General features: G+C 45.8%; 1 protein-coding gene across 1 annotated transcript; it reads left to right on the top strand.

Moving 5' to 3' along the window:
• The first annotated feature begins 5,838 nt into the window (after positions 1 to 5,838).
• Positions 5,839 to 11,784, top strand: rps19 (ribosomal protein S19). Its single transcript, XM_002939126.5, has 6 exons — positions 5,839 to 5,937; positions 8,061 to 8,131; positions 8,437 to 8,537; positions 9,707 to 9,890; positions 10,406 to 10,460; positions 11,720 to 11,784. The coding sequence occupies exons 2-6, from the start codon at positions 8,061 to 8,063 to the stop codon at positions 11,744 to 11,746; spliced, it is 438 nt and encodes a 145-aa protein (XP_002939172.2). The 5' UTR covers positions 5,839 to 5,937; the 3' UTR covers positions 11,747 to 11,784.
• The last annotated feature ends 2,239 nt before the right edge of the window (positions 11,785 to 14,023 follow it).

The following is a 14,023-nucleotide window of genomic DNA, read 5'->3' on the forward strand; positions in this document are numbered from 1 at the left end:
CAGACGTCTGTTGAGTGTTGTAAGAAGAAGGGGAGATGCCCCACAGTGGTGAAAATGGCCTTGTCCCAACTTTTTGGGGATTTGTTGACACCATGAAATTCTGAATCAACATATTTTTCCCTTAAAATGGTACATTTTCTCAGTTTAAACTTTTGTTCCGTGATTTATGTTCTATTGTGAATAAAATATTAGAAGTTGGCACCTCCACATCATTGTGTTCAGTTTTTATTCACAATTTGTTTAGTGTCCCAACTTTTTTGGAATCCGGTTTGTATATTGGGCAGTTCAGATTGTGTTTATGCACCTTACTTATCTTTACATTCAGATCCACTTCTATCCACATATTCCAGTTTCTCATTTGAATCACTGCCTGGTTGCTAGAGTAATCTGGACCCTAGCAACTTGATAGCTGCTAAAATTCCAAACTGGAGAGTTGCTGAATATAAAGCTAAATCATTTAAAAACCACAAATAATTACAAATGAAGCCTAATTGCAAATTGTTTCAGAATAGCACTCTCTACAATTTGATAACAGTTAATATAAAGGCAAACAATGCTTTTGAAGGGTCAAACAGAACGCATTAAAAAAAAGGGAATTCACACAAGAGCGAAGGAGGGGAGAGAAATTGAAGACAAAAATATGGGTGAAGAAAAGGGGGAGAGTGGAACACAGAGCACGTGGTGGGAACAACAGAGACAAATACAACATATAATAAAAACCCAGAACATAAAACCTGAGTGGAAGGGAGAGAGAAGAGACATACCAGTGAAGAGACAAATGTTTCATATGGCAATCAGAAGCCGCTACTGGATTTCTATGTACTACGCTTCATTTCCTCTCTGCTAGATAATCTCTCACCAAACTGAATATGCTTTCATGGAAAATACTATTGATTCCAGCATTGTCGGCAGCAAGAAAGCTCAATATTGGTGGTGTCTTCAATGAAAACCAAGGGATACAAGCGATGCAAAGGGCAGATGGGAGAAAATGTGTGTTTATAAACACAGACAGCATTTAACTGTTGATCTCCAGCACTCAGCAAATAAAGGCAAAGCAAGACAGGATATTTAGTAATTCTAATGTGGTGAAGGCCAAGTGCGTTGCAGTTATAGCTGTAGGTAGTGTCAGTGCAGAGCCAAGGCGGTCTTTGTCTTGGATCCTCCAGCACTAAAGAGGGTCCCTTAGTTGGAAATCTTTAAGACTTGGGGGCTGATTTATTAAAATTAGTTTTTCCTGGCCTTGGAAGTTGAATCAAACACGATCATTGCTGTATTTTGTAATGTTTGAATTGTTTGTACATGAGAAAATCTTGAATTTTTCAAGCAAAAAGTATCGTTAAAACTCTAAAAATTATAGTTTCAATGGACATTCGCTCCAGCAGTCATTTTATAAGCATTGGAAAACAATAATGGGTTTATGTTTCACTTGAAACTGGGTGAAATAGAAAACAATGAGGGGGTTAAATTCTGTATCATAGACCCATGATTATATCGTAATAATTTCCCCCGGCAGGGCATTCCCCAACCTCACCGTGAGGAACCCCCTACCCAACATCCCCCAGCAGGGCATTCCCCAACCTCACTGCCCTCACCGTGAGGAACCCCCTACCCAACATCCCCCGGCAGGGCATTCCCCAACCTCACTGCCCTCACCGTGAGGAACCCCCTACCCAACATCCCCCGGCAGGGCATTCCCCAACCTCACTGCCCTCACCGTGAGGAACCCCCTACCCAACATCCCCCAGCAGGGCATTCCCCAACCTCACTGCCCTCACCGTGAGGAACCCCCTACCCAACATCCCCCAGCAGGGCATTCCCCAACCTCACTGCCCTCACCGTGAGGAACCCCCTACCCAACATCCCCCAGCAGGGCATTCCCCAACCTCACTGCCCTCACCGTGAGGAACCCCCTACCCAACATCCCCCGGCAGGGCATTCCCCAACCCCCTCACTGTGAGGAACCCCCTACCCAACATCCCCCGGCAGGGCATTCCCCAACCCCCTCACTGCCCTCACCGTGAGGAACCCCCTACCCAACATCCCCCGGCAGGGCATTCCCCAACCTCACTGCCCTCACCGTGAGGAACCCCCTACCCAACATCCCCCGGCAGGGAATTCCGCAACCCCCTCACTGCCCTCACCGTGAGGAACCCCCTACCCAACATCCCCCAGCAGGGCATTCCCCAACCTCACTGCCCTCACCGTGAGGAACCCCCTACCCAACATCCCCCAGCAGGGCATTCCCCAACCTCACTGCCCTCACCGTGAGGAACCCCCTACCCAACATCCCCCAGCAGGGCATTCCCCAACCCCCTCACTGCCCTCACCGTGAGGAACCCCCTCTACCCAACATCCCCCAGCAGGGCATTCCCCAACCTCACTGCCCTCACCGTGAGGAACCCCCTACCCAACATCCCCCGGCAGGGCATTCCCCAACCCCCTCACTGCCCTCACCGTGAGGAACCCCCTACCCAACATCCCCCGGCAGGGCATTCCCCAACCCCCTCACTGCCCTCACCGTGAGGAACCCCCTACCCAACATCCCCCGGCAGGGCATTCCCCAACCTCACTGCCCTCACCGTGAGGAACCCCCTACCCAACATCCCCCGGCAGGGAATTCCGCAACCCCCTCACTGCCCTCACCGTGAGGAACCCCCTACCCAACATCCCCCAGCAGGGCATTCCCCAACCTCACTGCCCTCACCGTGAGGAACCCCCTACCCAACATCCCCCAGCAGGGCATTCCCCAACCTCACTGCCCTCACCGTGAGGAACCCCCTACCCAACATCCCCCAGCAGGGCATTCCCCAACCTCACTGCCCTCACCGTGAGGAACCCCCTACCCAACATCCCCCGGCAGGGCATTCCCCAACCCCCTCACTGCCCTCACCGTGAGGAACCCCCTACCCAACATCCCCCGGCAGGGCATTCCCCAACCCCCTCACTGCCCTCACCGTGAGGAACCCCCTACCCAACATCCCCCGGCAGGGCATTCCCCAACCTCACTGCCCTCACCGTGAGGAACCCCCTACCCAACATCCCCCAGCAGGGCATTCCCCAACCTCACTGCCCTCACCGTGAGGAACCCCCTACCCAACATCCCCCAGCAGGGCATTCCCCAACCTCACTGCCCTCACCGTGAGGAACCCCCTACCCAACATCCCCCAGCAGGGCATTCCCCAACCTCACTGCCCTCACCGTGAGGAACCCCCTACCCAACATCCCCCGGCAGGGCATTCCCCAACCCCCTCACTGCCCTCACCGTGAGGAACCCCCTACCCAACATCCCCCGGCAGGGCATTCCCCAACCCCCTCACTGCCCTCACCGTGAGGAACCCCCTACCCAACATCCCCCGGCAGGGCATTCCCCAACCTCACTGCCCTCACCGTGAGGAACCCCCTACCCAACATCCCCCGGCAGGGAATTCCGCAACCCCCTCACTGCCCTCACCGTGAGGAACCCCCTACCCAACATCCCCCAGCAGGGCATTCCCCAACCTCACTGCCCTCACCGTGAGGAACCCCCTACCCAACATCCCCCAGCAGGGCATTCCCCAACCTCACTGCCCTCACCGTGAGGAACCCCCTACCCAACATCCCCCAGCAGGGCATTCCCCAACCCCCTCACTGCCCTCACCGTGAGGAACCCCCTACCCAACATCCCCCAGCAGGGCATTCCCCAACCTCACTGCCCTCACCGTGAGGAACCCCCTACCCAACATCCCCCGGCAGGGCATTCCCCAACCCCCTCACTGCCCTCACCGTGAGGAACCCCCTACCCAACATCCCCCGGCAGGGCATTCCCCAACCCCCTCACTGCCCTCACCGTGAGGAACCCCCTACCCAACATCCCCCGGCAGGGCATTCCCCAACCTCACTGCCCTCACCGTGAGGAACCCCCTACCCAACATCCCCCGGCAGGGAATTCCACAACCCCCTCACTGCCCTCACCGTGAGGAACCCCCTACCCAACATCCCCCAGCAGGGCATTCCCCAACCTCACTGCCCTCACCGTGAGGAACCCCCTACCCAACATCCCCCAGCAGGGCATTCCCCAACCTCACTGCCCTCACCGTGAGGAACCCCCTACCCAACATCCCCCAGCAGGGCATTCCCCAACCTCACTGCCCTCACCGTGAGGAACCCCCTACCCAACATCCCCCGGCAGGGCATTCCCCAACCTCCTCACTGCCCTCACCGTGAGGAACCCCCTACCCAACATCCCCCGGCAGGGCATTCCCCAACCCCCTCACTGCCCTCACCGTGAGGAACCCCCTACCCAACATCCCCCGGCAGGGCATTCCCCAACCTCACTGCCCTCACCGTGAGGAACCCCCTACCCAACATCCCCCGGCAGGGCATTCCCCAACCTCACTGCCCTCACCGTGAGGAACCCCCTACCCAACATCCCCCGGCAGGGCATTCCCCAACCTCACTGCCCTCACCGTGAGGAACCCCCTACCCAACATCCCCCGGCAGGGCATTCCCCAACCTCACTGCCCTCACCGTGAGGAACCCCCTACGCTGCTTCAGATGGAAGCTCCGTTCCTCTAATCTAAAGGGGGGGCCTCTGGTGAGTCGATTGTTTTTATGGGAAAATGAACACCCCCTATCTGCCTATAATCCCCTCTAATGTACTTGTACAGAGTAATCATGTTTAACCCTTCCATCCCCTTAACCAGTTTAGTTGCACTCTCTCCAGCTCATTAATATCCTTCTTAAGGACTGGAGCCCAAAACTGCCCCCCATACTCAAGGTGAGGCCTTACCAGGGACCTATAAAGGGGCAAAATGATGTTCTCATCCCTTGAGTCAATGCCCTTTTTTATACAAGACAGCACTTTATTTGCTTTAGTAGCCACAGAATGACACTGCCTGGAATTAGACAACTTGTTATCTACAAAAACCCCTAGATCCTTCTCCATTAAGGAAACCCCCAACACACTACCATTCAGTAGATAGTTTGCGTTTATATTATTCCTACCAAAATGCATAACTTTGCACTTATCAACATTGAACCTCATTTTCCAGTTTGCTGCCCAGTTATCTAATTTTGTCAAATCTCTCTGCAAAGCGGCAGCATCCTGCATGGAACTTATAGTTTTGCACAATTTAGTGTCGTCAGCAATAATAGAAACAGTACTGTCTATGCCCACCTCCAGGTCATTAATAAACAAGTTAAAAAGCAAAGGCCCAAGGACTGACCCCTGCGGTACTCCACTAACCACACTGGTCCAATTAGAAAATGTTCCATTTACCCCACTCTGTGTAATCTATCCTTCAGCCAGTTCTAAGTTGTATACTTTAGATTATAACTATTAACTTCACCAGCACAATTTTTTTTCAGAAGATACTTTCAAGAGTTCTGTCTTTTCCTTTAATTACTATTATAGTACAACTTTTTCCGACTAAAATAACATCCCCTGCACCACTCAGTTCAATTAGTGCAGTTTTTTTTAAATTTAAAAATTGAGAAGCGTCCTTTTTTTCGACACAACAGAGGAGCCATTGCGAGGTTTATCGCGCCTTTCCTGAGTCTCCTCCTGTTACATTTAAGACAGCCATGTAAGGCAGATAATCGTTCGTGGTTGTGATAAAGTTTGTCAAATGTCCGCTGGTATTTCGTGAGACATTGCTGACATGCTATGGTGTCGGCACGTATGTATAAATTCACTTTACCAGCAGACAAAAACAACAAGACGTTCTCTCCCCATCTAATAATCACAGCATCTAACAAAATGTCCACCACGCATTAGTTTTTAAGTAAGAAAAAAAACCGAGGCCTGGAACGCAAGGTTGCAGCCCACGGCCGGAAGAAGACGTTTCACCAATCAGTATGCTCGGAGTCCGTGCGGAGTGACGCAAGCGCGCTGCCCCCTTTTCAGCGTGCGGGAAACCCCGTTTCTCCCTTTTCTCTTGACTGCGAGCTAGCGCAAAGGTATGGCCGCCTTATGCTACGGAGAGGCCTGGGGATTTCTGGGTTTGGCGCTGATGTAACGGGGTCCGTATCGGTCGCTACAGGCCTTGCTTGAGGGCAACGACGCGATACGACCCTTTTTACGTGCCGGGAGGCGCTGGGACATGTGCTACGGAAGCACACACCGGATGTAACGCAGCCGTGCGGGCTCCTCGTTGTCATTCACTGCAGTGCGCTATGAGTCTGCATTGCTCTGTATGGGGCCGGCTGTAGGGTAGGGCAGAGGGGCAGCCGTCGCTGGTAGATGTAATGGGAGTACAATGGGAGTAGTATTATAGTGTTACCGGGTACATTAGAGGCACATACAGTCTGCAGCCGGCCACTTACTGCTCTGCGACTCCCAACACCCCCATGTGTGCGGCTTGCTGGGAGTTGTATATAAAGAACTGCAAGGGTTTTATATAGGATATCTAATCTATATAACTATTTATTTTCTGCTCCGGGATATCTAATTGCAGTTGGGCTTCCCCATACACACACACACATACACCAGCACTCAGACACACAGAGCTACTAGTAGCTGCTACTTGTACTGGCTACTAAATCAGACCATGCTGATTATTGATCAGTTTCTACGTGTGTTTTAGCAGAGGCAATTCTCAGTATTGCCTATGATGGGATTTTTTGGTGTTTAGTAGCTGCTACTAGTATCTCCCATGTGTCTTTACCCTTACTAGAATACTAGGATTATTTGCAGAGGTTCCAGAGCCCAAATCCCCAATATATGGCACCCTTCTGTCCCCTGGGTGGCATCAATGCAAAGCTGAATGGGGAGGTGCTGCCCAGCCTATGGGTGCCCCTGGCATGGACTTGTATGTAACTGTAAGGATAGCAGTGGCAACCCTTAACTTGGCTTGGGGGGGGGGGGGTATTAGGCAATACCAGGCTAAACACCCTTTTTCTTGTTTATTTGAAAATATAATTTAGTTCAGATCTGTACAGTTGCCAAATCTCATGTTCCTTCAGTGGCCCAGAGCCCCCCATGACCAGTCTTTTCCCCCTGTCCCTGCATTGTGTTCTAGAGACTCACGGTTATAGTTCTGTTAAACTGCTAAGCCATAGCGCCATGCAGAGACCATGATTGTTTGACAGCACGGTGATCTCCTGGTCACTTTGTTTAAATGTGATCTCCTGGTCACTTTGTTTAGATGTGATCTCCTGGTCACTTTGTTTAGATGTGATCTCCTGGTCACTTTGTTTAAATGTGATCTCCTGGTCACTTTGTTTAAATGTGATCTCCTGGTCACTTTGTTTAAATGTGATCTCCTGGTCACTTTGTTTAAATGTGATCTCCTGGTCACTTTGTTTAAATGTGATCTCCTGGTTACTTTGTTTAAATGTGATCTCCTGGTCACTTTGTTTATATGTGATCTCCTGGTTACTTTGTTTATATGTGATCTCCTGGTCACCTTCTTTATATGTAATCTCCTGGTCACCTTGTTTAGATGTGATCTCCTGGTCACCTTGTTTAGATGTGATCTCCTGGTCACCTTGTTTAGATGTGATCTCCTGGTCACCTTGTTTAGATGTGATCTCCTGGTCACCTTGTTTAGATGTGATCTCCTGGTCACCTTGTTTAGATGTGATCTCCTGGTCACCTTGTTTAGATGTGATCTCCTGGTCACCTTGTTTAGATGTGATCTCCTGGTCACCTTGTTTAGATGTGATCTCCTGGTCACCTTGTTTAGATGTGATCTCCTGGTCACCTTGTTTAGATGTGATCTCCTGGTCACCTTGTTTAGATGTGATCTCCTGGTCACCTTGTTTAGATGTGATCTCCTGGTCACCTTCTTTAGATGTGATCTCCTGGTCACCTTCTTTATATGTGATCTCCTGGTCACCTTCTTTATATGACTATTGCTGCAGCCAATATCAGCTGTGTCTTTGAGTTCTCATCCAGTTGTTAATCGGTTAGCCAGAAGTTGGGGGGCGGTTACTGAAGGAGCCCAGGAAACTTTTGTGCTATCATGGGTTTCCTGATTAATTGCAGTTGGACAGTGTAGAGTCCTGCATCCATTATTATACACCTATCAGAGATTCTTAGCAAATGTTTGGTATTCATATGGAATTTATTTTCTTTACAGATGCCTGGTGTCACAGTGAAAGACGTTAACCAGCAGGAGTTTGTCAGGGCCCTGGCTGCTTTCCTGAAAAAGTATGTTCACCTAATTGCTGGATTATGGGGGGCACAAGTGTTAACTTCTTCCATTTGACATAGTGAGCTCTGTTGCACACAGACCCCAGCTGACGACAACATTTCAAATTATATGGGACTCTGTCTGCCAGTTATCAGGCTGATAAGTCTGTTAATGATGCTTACCATTAGTACAATTTAGTACAACTGTGGCCAGCTTGTTGTGTGGACTGTAGGAAATATACAGCTCTTTGTTAATTGCACAATTTCTGTTTTAATATTTTTTTTTTGTAATATATGTATTAAAGATACACATTGGTTTGCAGGTCTGGGAAGCTGAAGGTACCAGAATGGGTGGATACTGTCAAGTTGGCGAAACACAAAGAACTGGCACCATGTGATGAAAACTGGTTCTACACCCGTGCTGGTAAGCGCTCTTGAAGCATTTTGTGCCTTTGTTTATTAGTAATTTTCATTTTAAGTTTTGTTAAATTAATGTATTAAATATCTTAGAGCTTTAAATTGTTGTTCAAAAGTTTCCATTTTTTAATACTAGTTTCCATTAAAATGCATTCTGGGTTGCAGTGACGTGGGCAATCAGGAGGCACATTTTAGGGGCAGGTTTATGAAAATGTGAGTAGATGTTTAATGTATAAAAACTCTCTCCTTCTATTCATTTCTATAGGATTTTTAGAAGCATATTTATCGGATAGTAAGTTGATTGATAAATACTCTTCTGGAAATTCCATAGAAATTAATAGAATGTAGGTGAGTTTTTATGAATTAAGCTCCGCTCCTAAACTCAAATTTTCAAAAATCTGCCCCATAGTGTTTTTGCTCCCCTCTGTTCAACCAAGTAGTGATGTGCGGGTCCAAAAAAGTTGAATTCACTCGACCCTAACAGCCAAGCCTTTATGTTTATAATCCACACTGCGCCTCAGCTGATGTTAACAAAAGGGGCGGGGCCCAGACGCAAATCTATTAATGCAGAGTTCTACAGGCAGATGGGGGGCATAGTAGGCTCACTGCCAGGGTGGGTGCATGGTAAGTCAGCCTAAACCCACCTGCAAAAGTTCACATGTGGCCTTCACATTACTAGAACCAAGGGAATCAAAAACTAAGTCTGGGTTGCAAGTAGGGGAAGGAGACGATCAGGAGTAATGAGACACCAGGATATTTACTATATAGGAGTGTTAGTATTACAGACTACAGTCTTGTCTGACCCATATGTGTCACTGGCCTGTGCTAAAAGCTGGTACCAATGAGAATGCAAAACTCAGCACAACTATTGCTGAGGAAATTATCCTGGTAGGTATCATTTGCATCTGTGATTCTGTACATGGGAAAAACTGCACCCTTCAGCTTCCATGCAATACAGATCTCTGTAGTAATGTGTAAATTAGATTGTAAGGTTTGGGTTGCTGGATACATGTGGTCCTGCCATAAACTCGTGTTAAGATGAGTAATAAATTGCAATGTACTTGTGTTAAAGAGACCATACTTATTTTATACATTTGTGTTAGTTCATAACGCCCCTGCAGCTTGTGAGTATGCACTAAGGGAGCTTCATTTAATAGACTGACTTTGCATTTGCAGCTTCCACAGTTCGTCATCTGTACCTCCGGGGTGGGGCTGGTGTTGGGTCCATGACAAAGATCTATGGAGGCCGACAGCGTAATGGCGTTATGCCCAGTCACTTCAGCAAAGGCTCAAAGAGCGTGGCCAGGAGAGTGCTACAGGCTCTAGAGAACCTTAAAATGGTGGAGAAAGACCCCAATGGGTGAGTTGGGAAATACAGCCTTGTTCTAAAGTTAACTCATGTGCATCTGCTTGTACTTTTTACTGTAGTAACATGAAATATAACCTTCATGGGCTTTGTCCTCCACCCCTACAAGGATTATAGTCTTAATATCTGCAAAACAAGGGTCTTTCAATCTATAGGGCAGGGATAGAGAAGCTTTTTGCCAGATTAAAACTTTCATTATGTTCATGCTGCCTGCAGTGCAATAGTTTGGAACTATATTTTTTAAAAGCACAATATTGAATTTTGAAATTACACATGGGGCTAGCCATATTCATTTCCCCGGGTGCCACCGCCATGTGGCCTATTTTCTTATATAATTTTTCACTACTAGTAATATTTGTAAAGGGTGATACAAATGCTGAAGGATGCTAGTCAGGCATATGTTGTGCCATCTTTACTGAATGGTGGATAAAATATATTGGGGTTTTTTTTATTGTGAATGTTAATCTGCACTGATTATAAAAATTAAAATGTTTCCTGTTATGTTGCAGTGGTCGCAAACTTACTCCCCAGGGACAGAGAGACTTGGACAGAATTGCTGGACAGGTATGGGCTGCATTGTGTTTTAATCATGTAAGCTTATTTTGCCAGTCTCTTATTTAGCAGAGACGTTTTCCAGAGAGCTCGAGTGAGTGTGGCCAGTCATTCACATTCCTTTGAAAGGGGGTTAAAGGTGTCTAATGTCTTTGTATTTTACAGTAGGGAGTGGGAGATGTACTGATTTTCTGAATTAACTTGCCATCTTAGCCAATGAATACTTAGCAAGTCCAGTTGCTTTAGATTTACTTATATTAGATATACCATGACCTGAATGAATGGAAATCTTCATAGTCATACATGCAGTTTGAATGTGCTTTGACATTATAGTGTCTGATTTTACACAGTTACATAGAAATCTGTATTGTATTGAAATAATTACCATTTTTACCATTGAAATAATGTACCATTTTTAAGTCCAAGTCCAAATCATTTCATTAAATGATGAGTTGTTCATATTACTCAAAGGGAGATGGAATCCTAAATGGGTTACAAAACGTCTGAAATACTTTTTACAGAAAGTCAATCTGCATCTATGTAGGTAAAATGTGTGCTAAAATTCAGTGGAAGACAAATATTACACAATTATTTGAATGTTTCACCTGCAGGTTCTGATTGACTTCTATATAAAGATACTGTTTTCCCCTGGGCTGAAGCTTTACCGTGGGCAACAAAGCGCCCCAATTGCCATCTCCCTAAAATTCTCTTCTTAGTCCTTGTTGTTGTGCCCATTACTGGTGTCATTTGTGTGCTTGAATGCTGTTAAATGTTGAGGCATTTTCATATATAACTTATATTTCATGCACATCTTTGAAATCCCATCTGATTTTTCCAGTAGCCGGATCATCTTGTTACGATATTTGTACCTCTAGGTGAACGTGCCCTACTGTGCCGCAGTCCTACCTTGGGATTGTGCAGAATTGGGATAAGGCAAATCTTTAGCCTTTCTATAGGATTTGCATTCAGCCAAACTGATTCTGGCCTTTTAGCTACAGAACTGGGGACCACAAACGTATTCTGTAGAGTTCTACCTTCAATATGCAAATGGTTTGATTTGGATCCGTATGTGGCTGAATGTTTAAAATGACCAGATTAAGTTCTAACTTCACCTGGATTTTAGCGATTGCATTTACTTTGTTTCATAACCAATAGCAAGCTGCTGCCAGTAGTGGGAATGTGCTATAACAATTACATGATGTTTTTATGGTTGCATTTGTAGCCTCATTTTGTTGTGCAGAAGTAAAGCCTGTGTGTGTTCTTCCCTCCAGGTTGCAGCAGCAAGCAAGAAACACTGAGAATTCTGATTGTCAATAAACCATCCTGTTCATAAAAACCTCTTTTGTGCTTATTGTGCCTAAATACAGATGTGGGAATGTGTATAACAAACTGAAGTCTCTGATTGGTTAATGTTTGCAGTACTCTGGCAGCACTCGGCACTGTAGATTCTACAATCATGGCCCTTAAGGGATGAGTATGGAGCACATACAATTACATATGCTCTGAGTGTTTTATGAACCAGTGTTTCTATCCTGAGATTCACTTTTAAATATGTTTTTCTTGAGTTTTTTTTTATTAAAAGGGAAATAGATGGGTTAGTTTAGTGAATAGAGCTTTTGCTGAACATAACTTTCATGGTGATCAAATAGGTTGTTTGCACTAAACAGGGCAAAATTTGAAATTGGGAGTAGACTTATTACACTTCCTGGTCCTAGTGAGCACATTCAAAGCAAATCAGCTGTCTACTAGAAAGCTTCTGTATAATGAGCTGCTTAATCTGAAGGCCTCACAGGCTATAACTGGGGCAAGGGGGGTTGTTTTTTACAGAGGGCTTTTCAACAGTGAACTGCTGTATTGTCTTGTTTTTTCAGGTTTTGCCCTCTAGCTCAAAAAATAATAATCATACATATTCATTAAAACTAGGCAAAAACTATGTCCAGGATAAGCTATTCACTGAACTTGTGTTGGACAAGCAGGTTTACTGAAACTGGGTACAATGTTAATTTAGTACAGTGGTTGTTGGACTTTTTTTGGTTCAATGTCCAATCTTTGGTCAAGGAACCATTAAGCTTATAAGGTTCCAGATTCAGGAAAATATTGGTGTCAGTCATTCAACCAGTTTCACCCCAAATCACATACTTGAAGGCCCTTTGGAAGCTGGGGCTTCAAGTGTATCTTGCAGGGTAAATAGGCATTCTCCCCATATCTTGCTTACAGGAAAGCTGTTACACTTGCTCTGGAAATGCAGACAGATATTTCAGAAATTGTAGGTGTTTGTACCCTTAAATTCTATATACAAACCTTTCTTAAGGGAACATATGAAGGTTAGATTATAGTTTGGTTCTCCAATATATCCAATTCCCTGAACTTAATAAATAAGCTTTATTTTGCAGAAATTGAGTTTTAAAACAATGAATTTACTGCTAGAGCATTTGTTCTGTGCCCTCCCAGTCAATCACTAGAGGGCGCTTTTGTCCAAGGTAAGAACATGACTGGGGTAGCTATGTTTGCACTTTTAGTCTGTGTTCAAAGCTGCAGTCCTATTTGGAATTCAGGAACAGGGCACTATATTGGCAACTACACTATTTTCCTAAGAGAAAATTCATATCTGAAATTGAAGATGGGAGAGCTTTGTTATATATGCATATCACCAAGTCCCTGGTTAAAAAGATCCCAGACACAGGATATCTTTATTTGTATTCATCCATATAGCCTATATGAAGGAAAGAAGTACTTTTCCCCCAGGAATAGTTGCTCCTATAGTATTCAAATAAGGTCTCCTTTACTATGGGCAGGGGGGTAAATGCTGGAGTAATAAGTGCAAGATTGTGCCCCTTTTAAATACTTAACACTTGCACCCCTGCACACACCCAAGATATAGACCAGTGATCCCCAACCAGTGGCTCAGGGACAACATGTTGCTCCCCAACCCCTTGGATGTTGCTCTCAGTGCCCCCAAACCAGGGAGTTATTTTTGAATTCCTGACTTGGGGGCAAGTTTTGGTTGAATAAAAACAAGATTTCCTACCAAATAAAGCCCCTGTAAGCTGATAGGGTGCATAGAGGCCCCTAATAGCCAATCACAGCCCTTATTTGGCTCCTCCATGAACTTTTATGATGATTGTGTTGCTCCCCAAGTCTTTTTACATTTGACTGTGGCTCATGAGTAAGAAAGGTTGGGGACCCCTGGTATAGACAGATACAGAAAAGACATGGCTAATGTAATTTCATATTTAATAATGTAAATATTAAGCATAGAGCAAATGCCTTAGGAGTCATGCAGTTTATTCTAAAATATGGATATAGTGAAATAGTGGGCCACACCACTTCCCGTATACCCTGCAATAGATAAGTACCATTCATACTACAACCTATATCAGCCAGACATGGCACCTTACTGGTTTTAATGCAATCAGGCAACAGCCAGAAGATAAAGCCTACACATCATCTGAACCATAATCAAGTAGTAAGGAGTAACTAGCTAAGGAGTTATATATTGTGCAGTTACCAATGGCCAGGTCATAGTCATGTACACAAACAGGGCAAAAAGGCACAGTTACATATAGTAGATTAAC

This window comes from Xenopus tropicalis, chromosome 7 (assembly GCF_000004195.4).
Source record: "Xenopus tropicalis strain Nigerian chromosome 7, UCB_Xtro_10.0, whole genome shotgun sequence".
NCBI classification, from domain to species: Eukaryota; Metazoa; Chordata; class Amphibia; order Anura; family Pipidae; genus Xenopus; species Xenopus tropicalis.

Excerpts from the sequence above, each read along its gene's own strand:
- rps19 (XM_002939126.5), top strand. The coding sequence starts at position 8,061 with ATGCCTGGTGTCACAGTGAAAGACGTTAACCAGCAGGAGTTTGTCAGG. Across the intron at positions 8,538-9,706 it reads CTGGTTCTACACCCGTGCTG|CTTCCACAGTTCGTCATCTG; the intron begins GTAAGCGCTCTT and ends TTGCATTTGCAG. Across the intron at positions 10,461-11,719 it reads TGGACAGAATTGCTGGACAG|GTTGCAGCAGCAAGCAAGAA; the intron begins GTATGGGCTGCA and ends TCTTCCCTCCAG.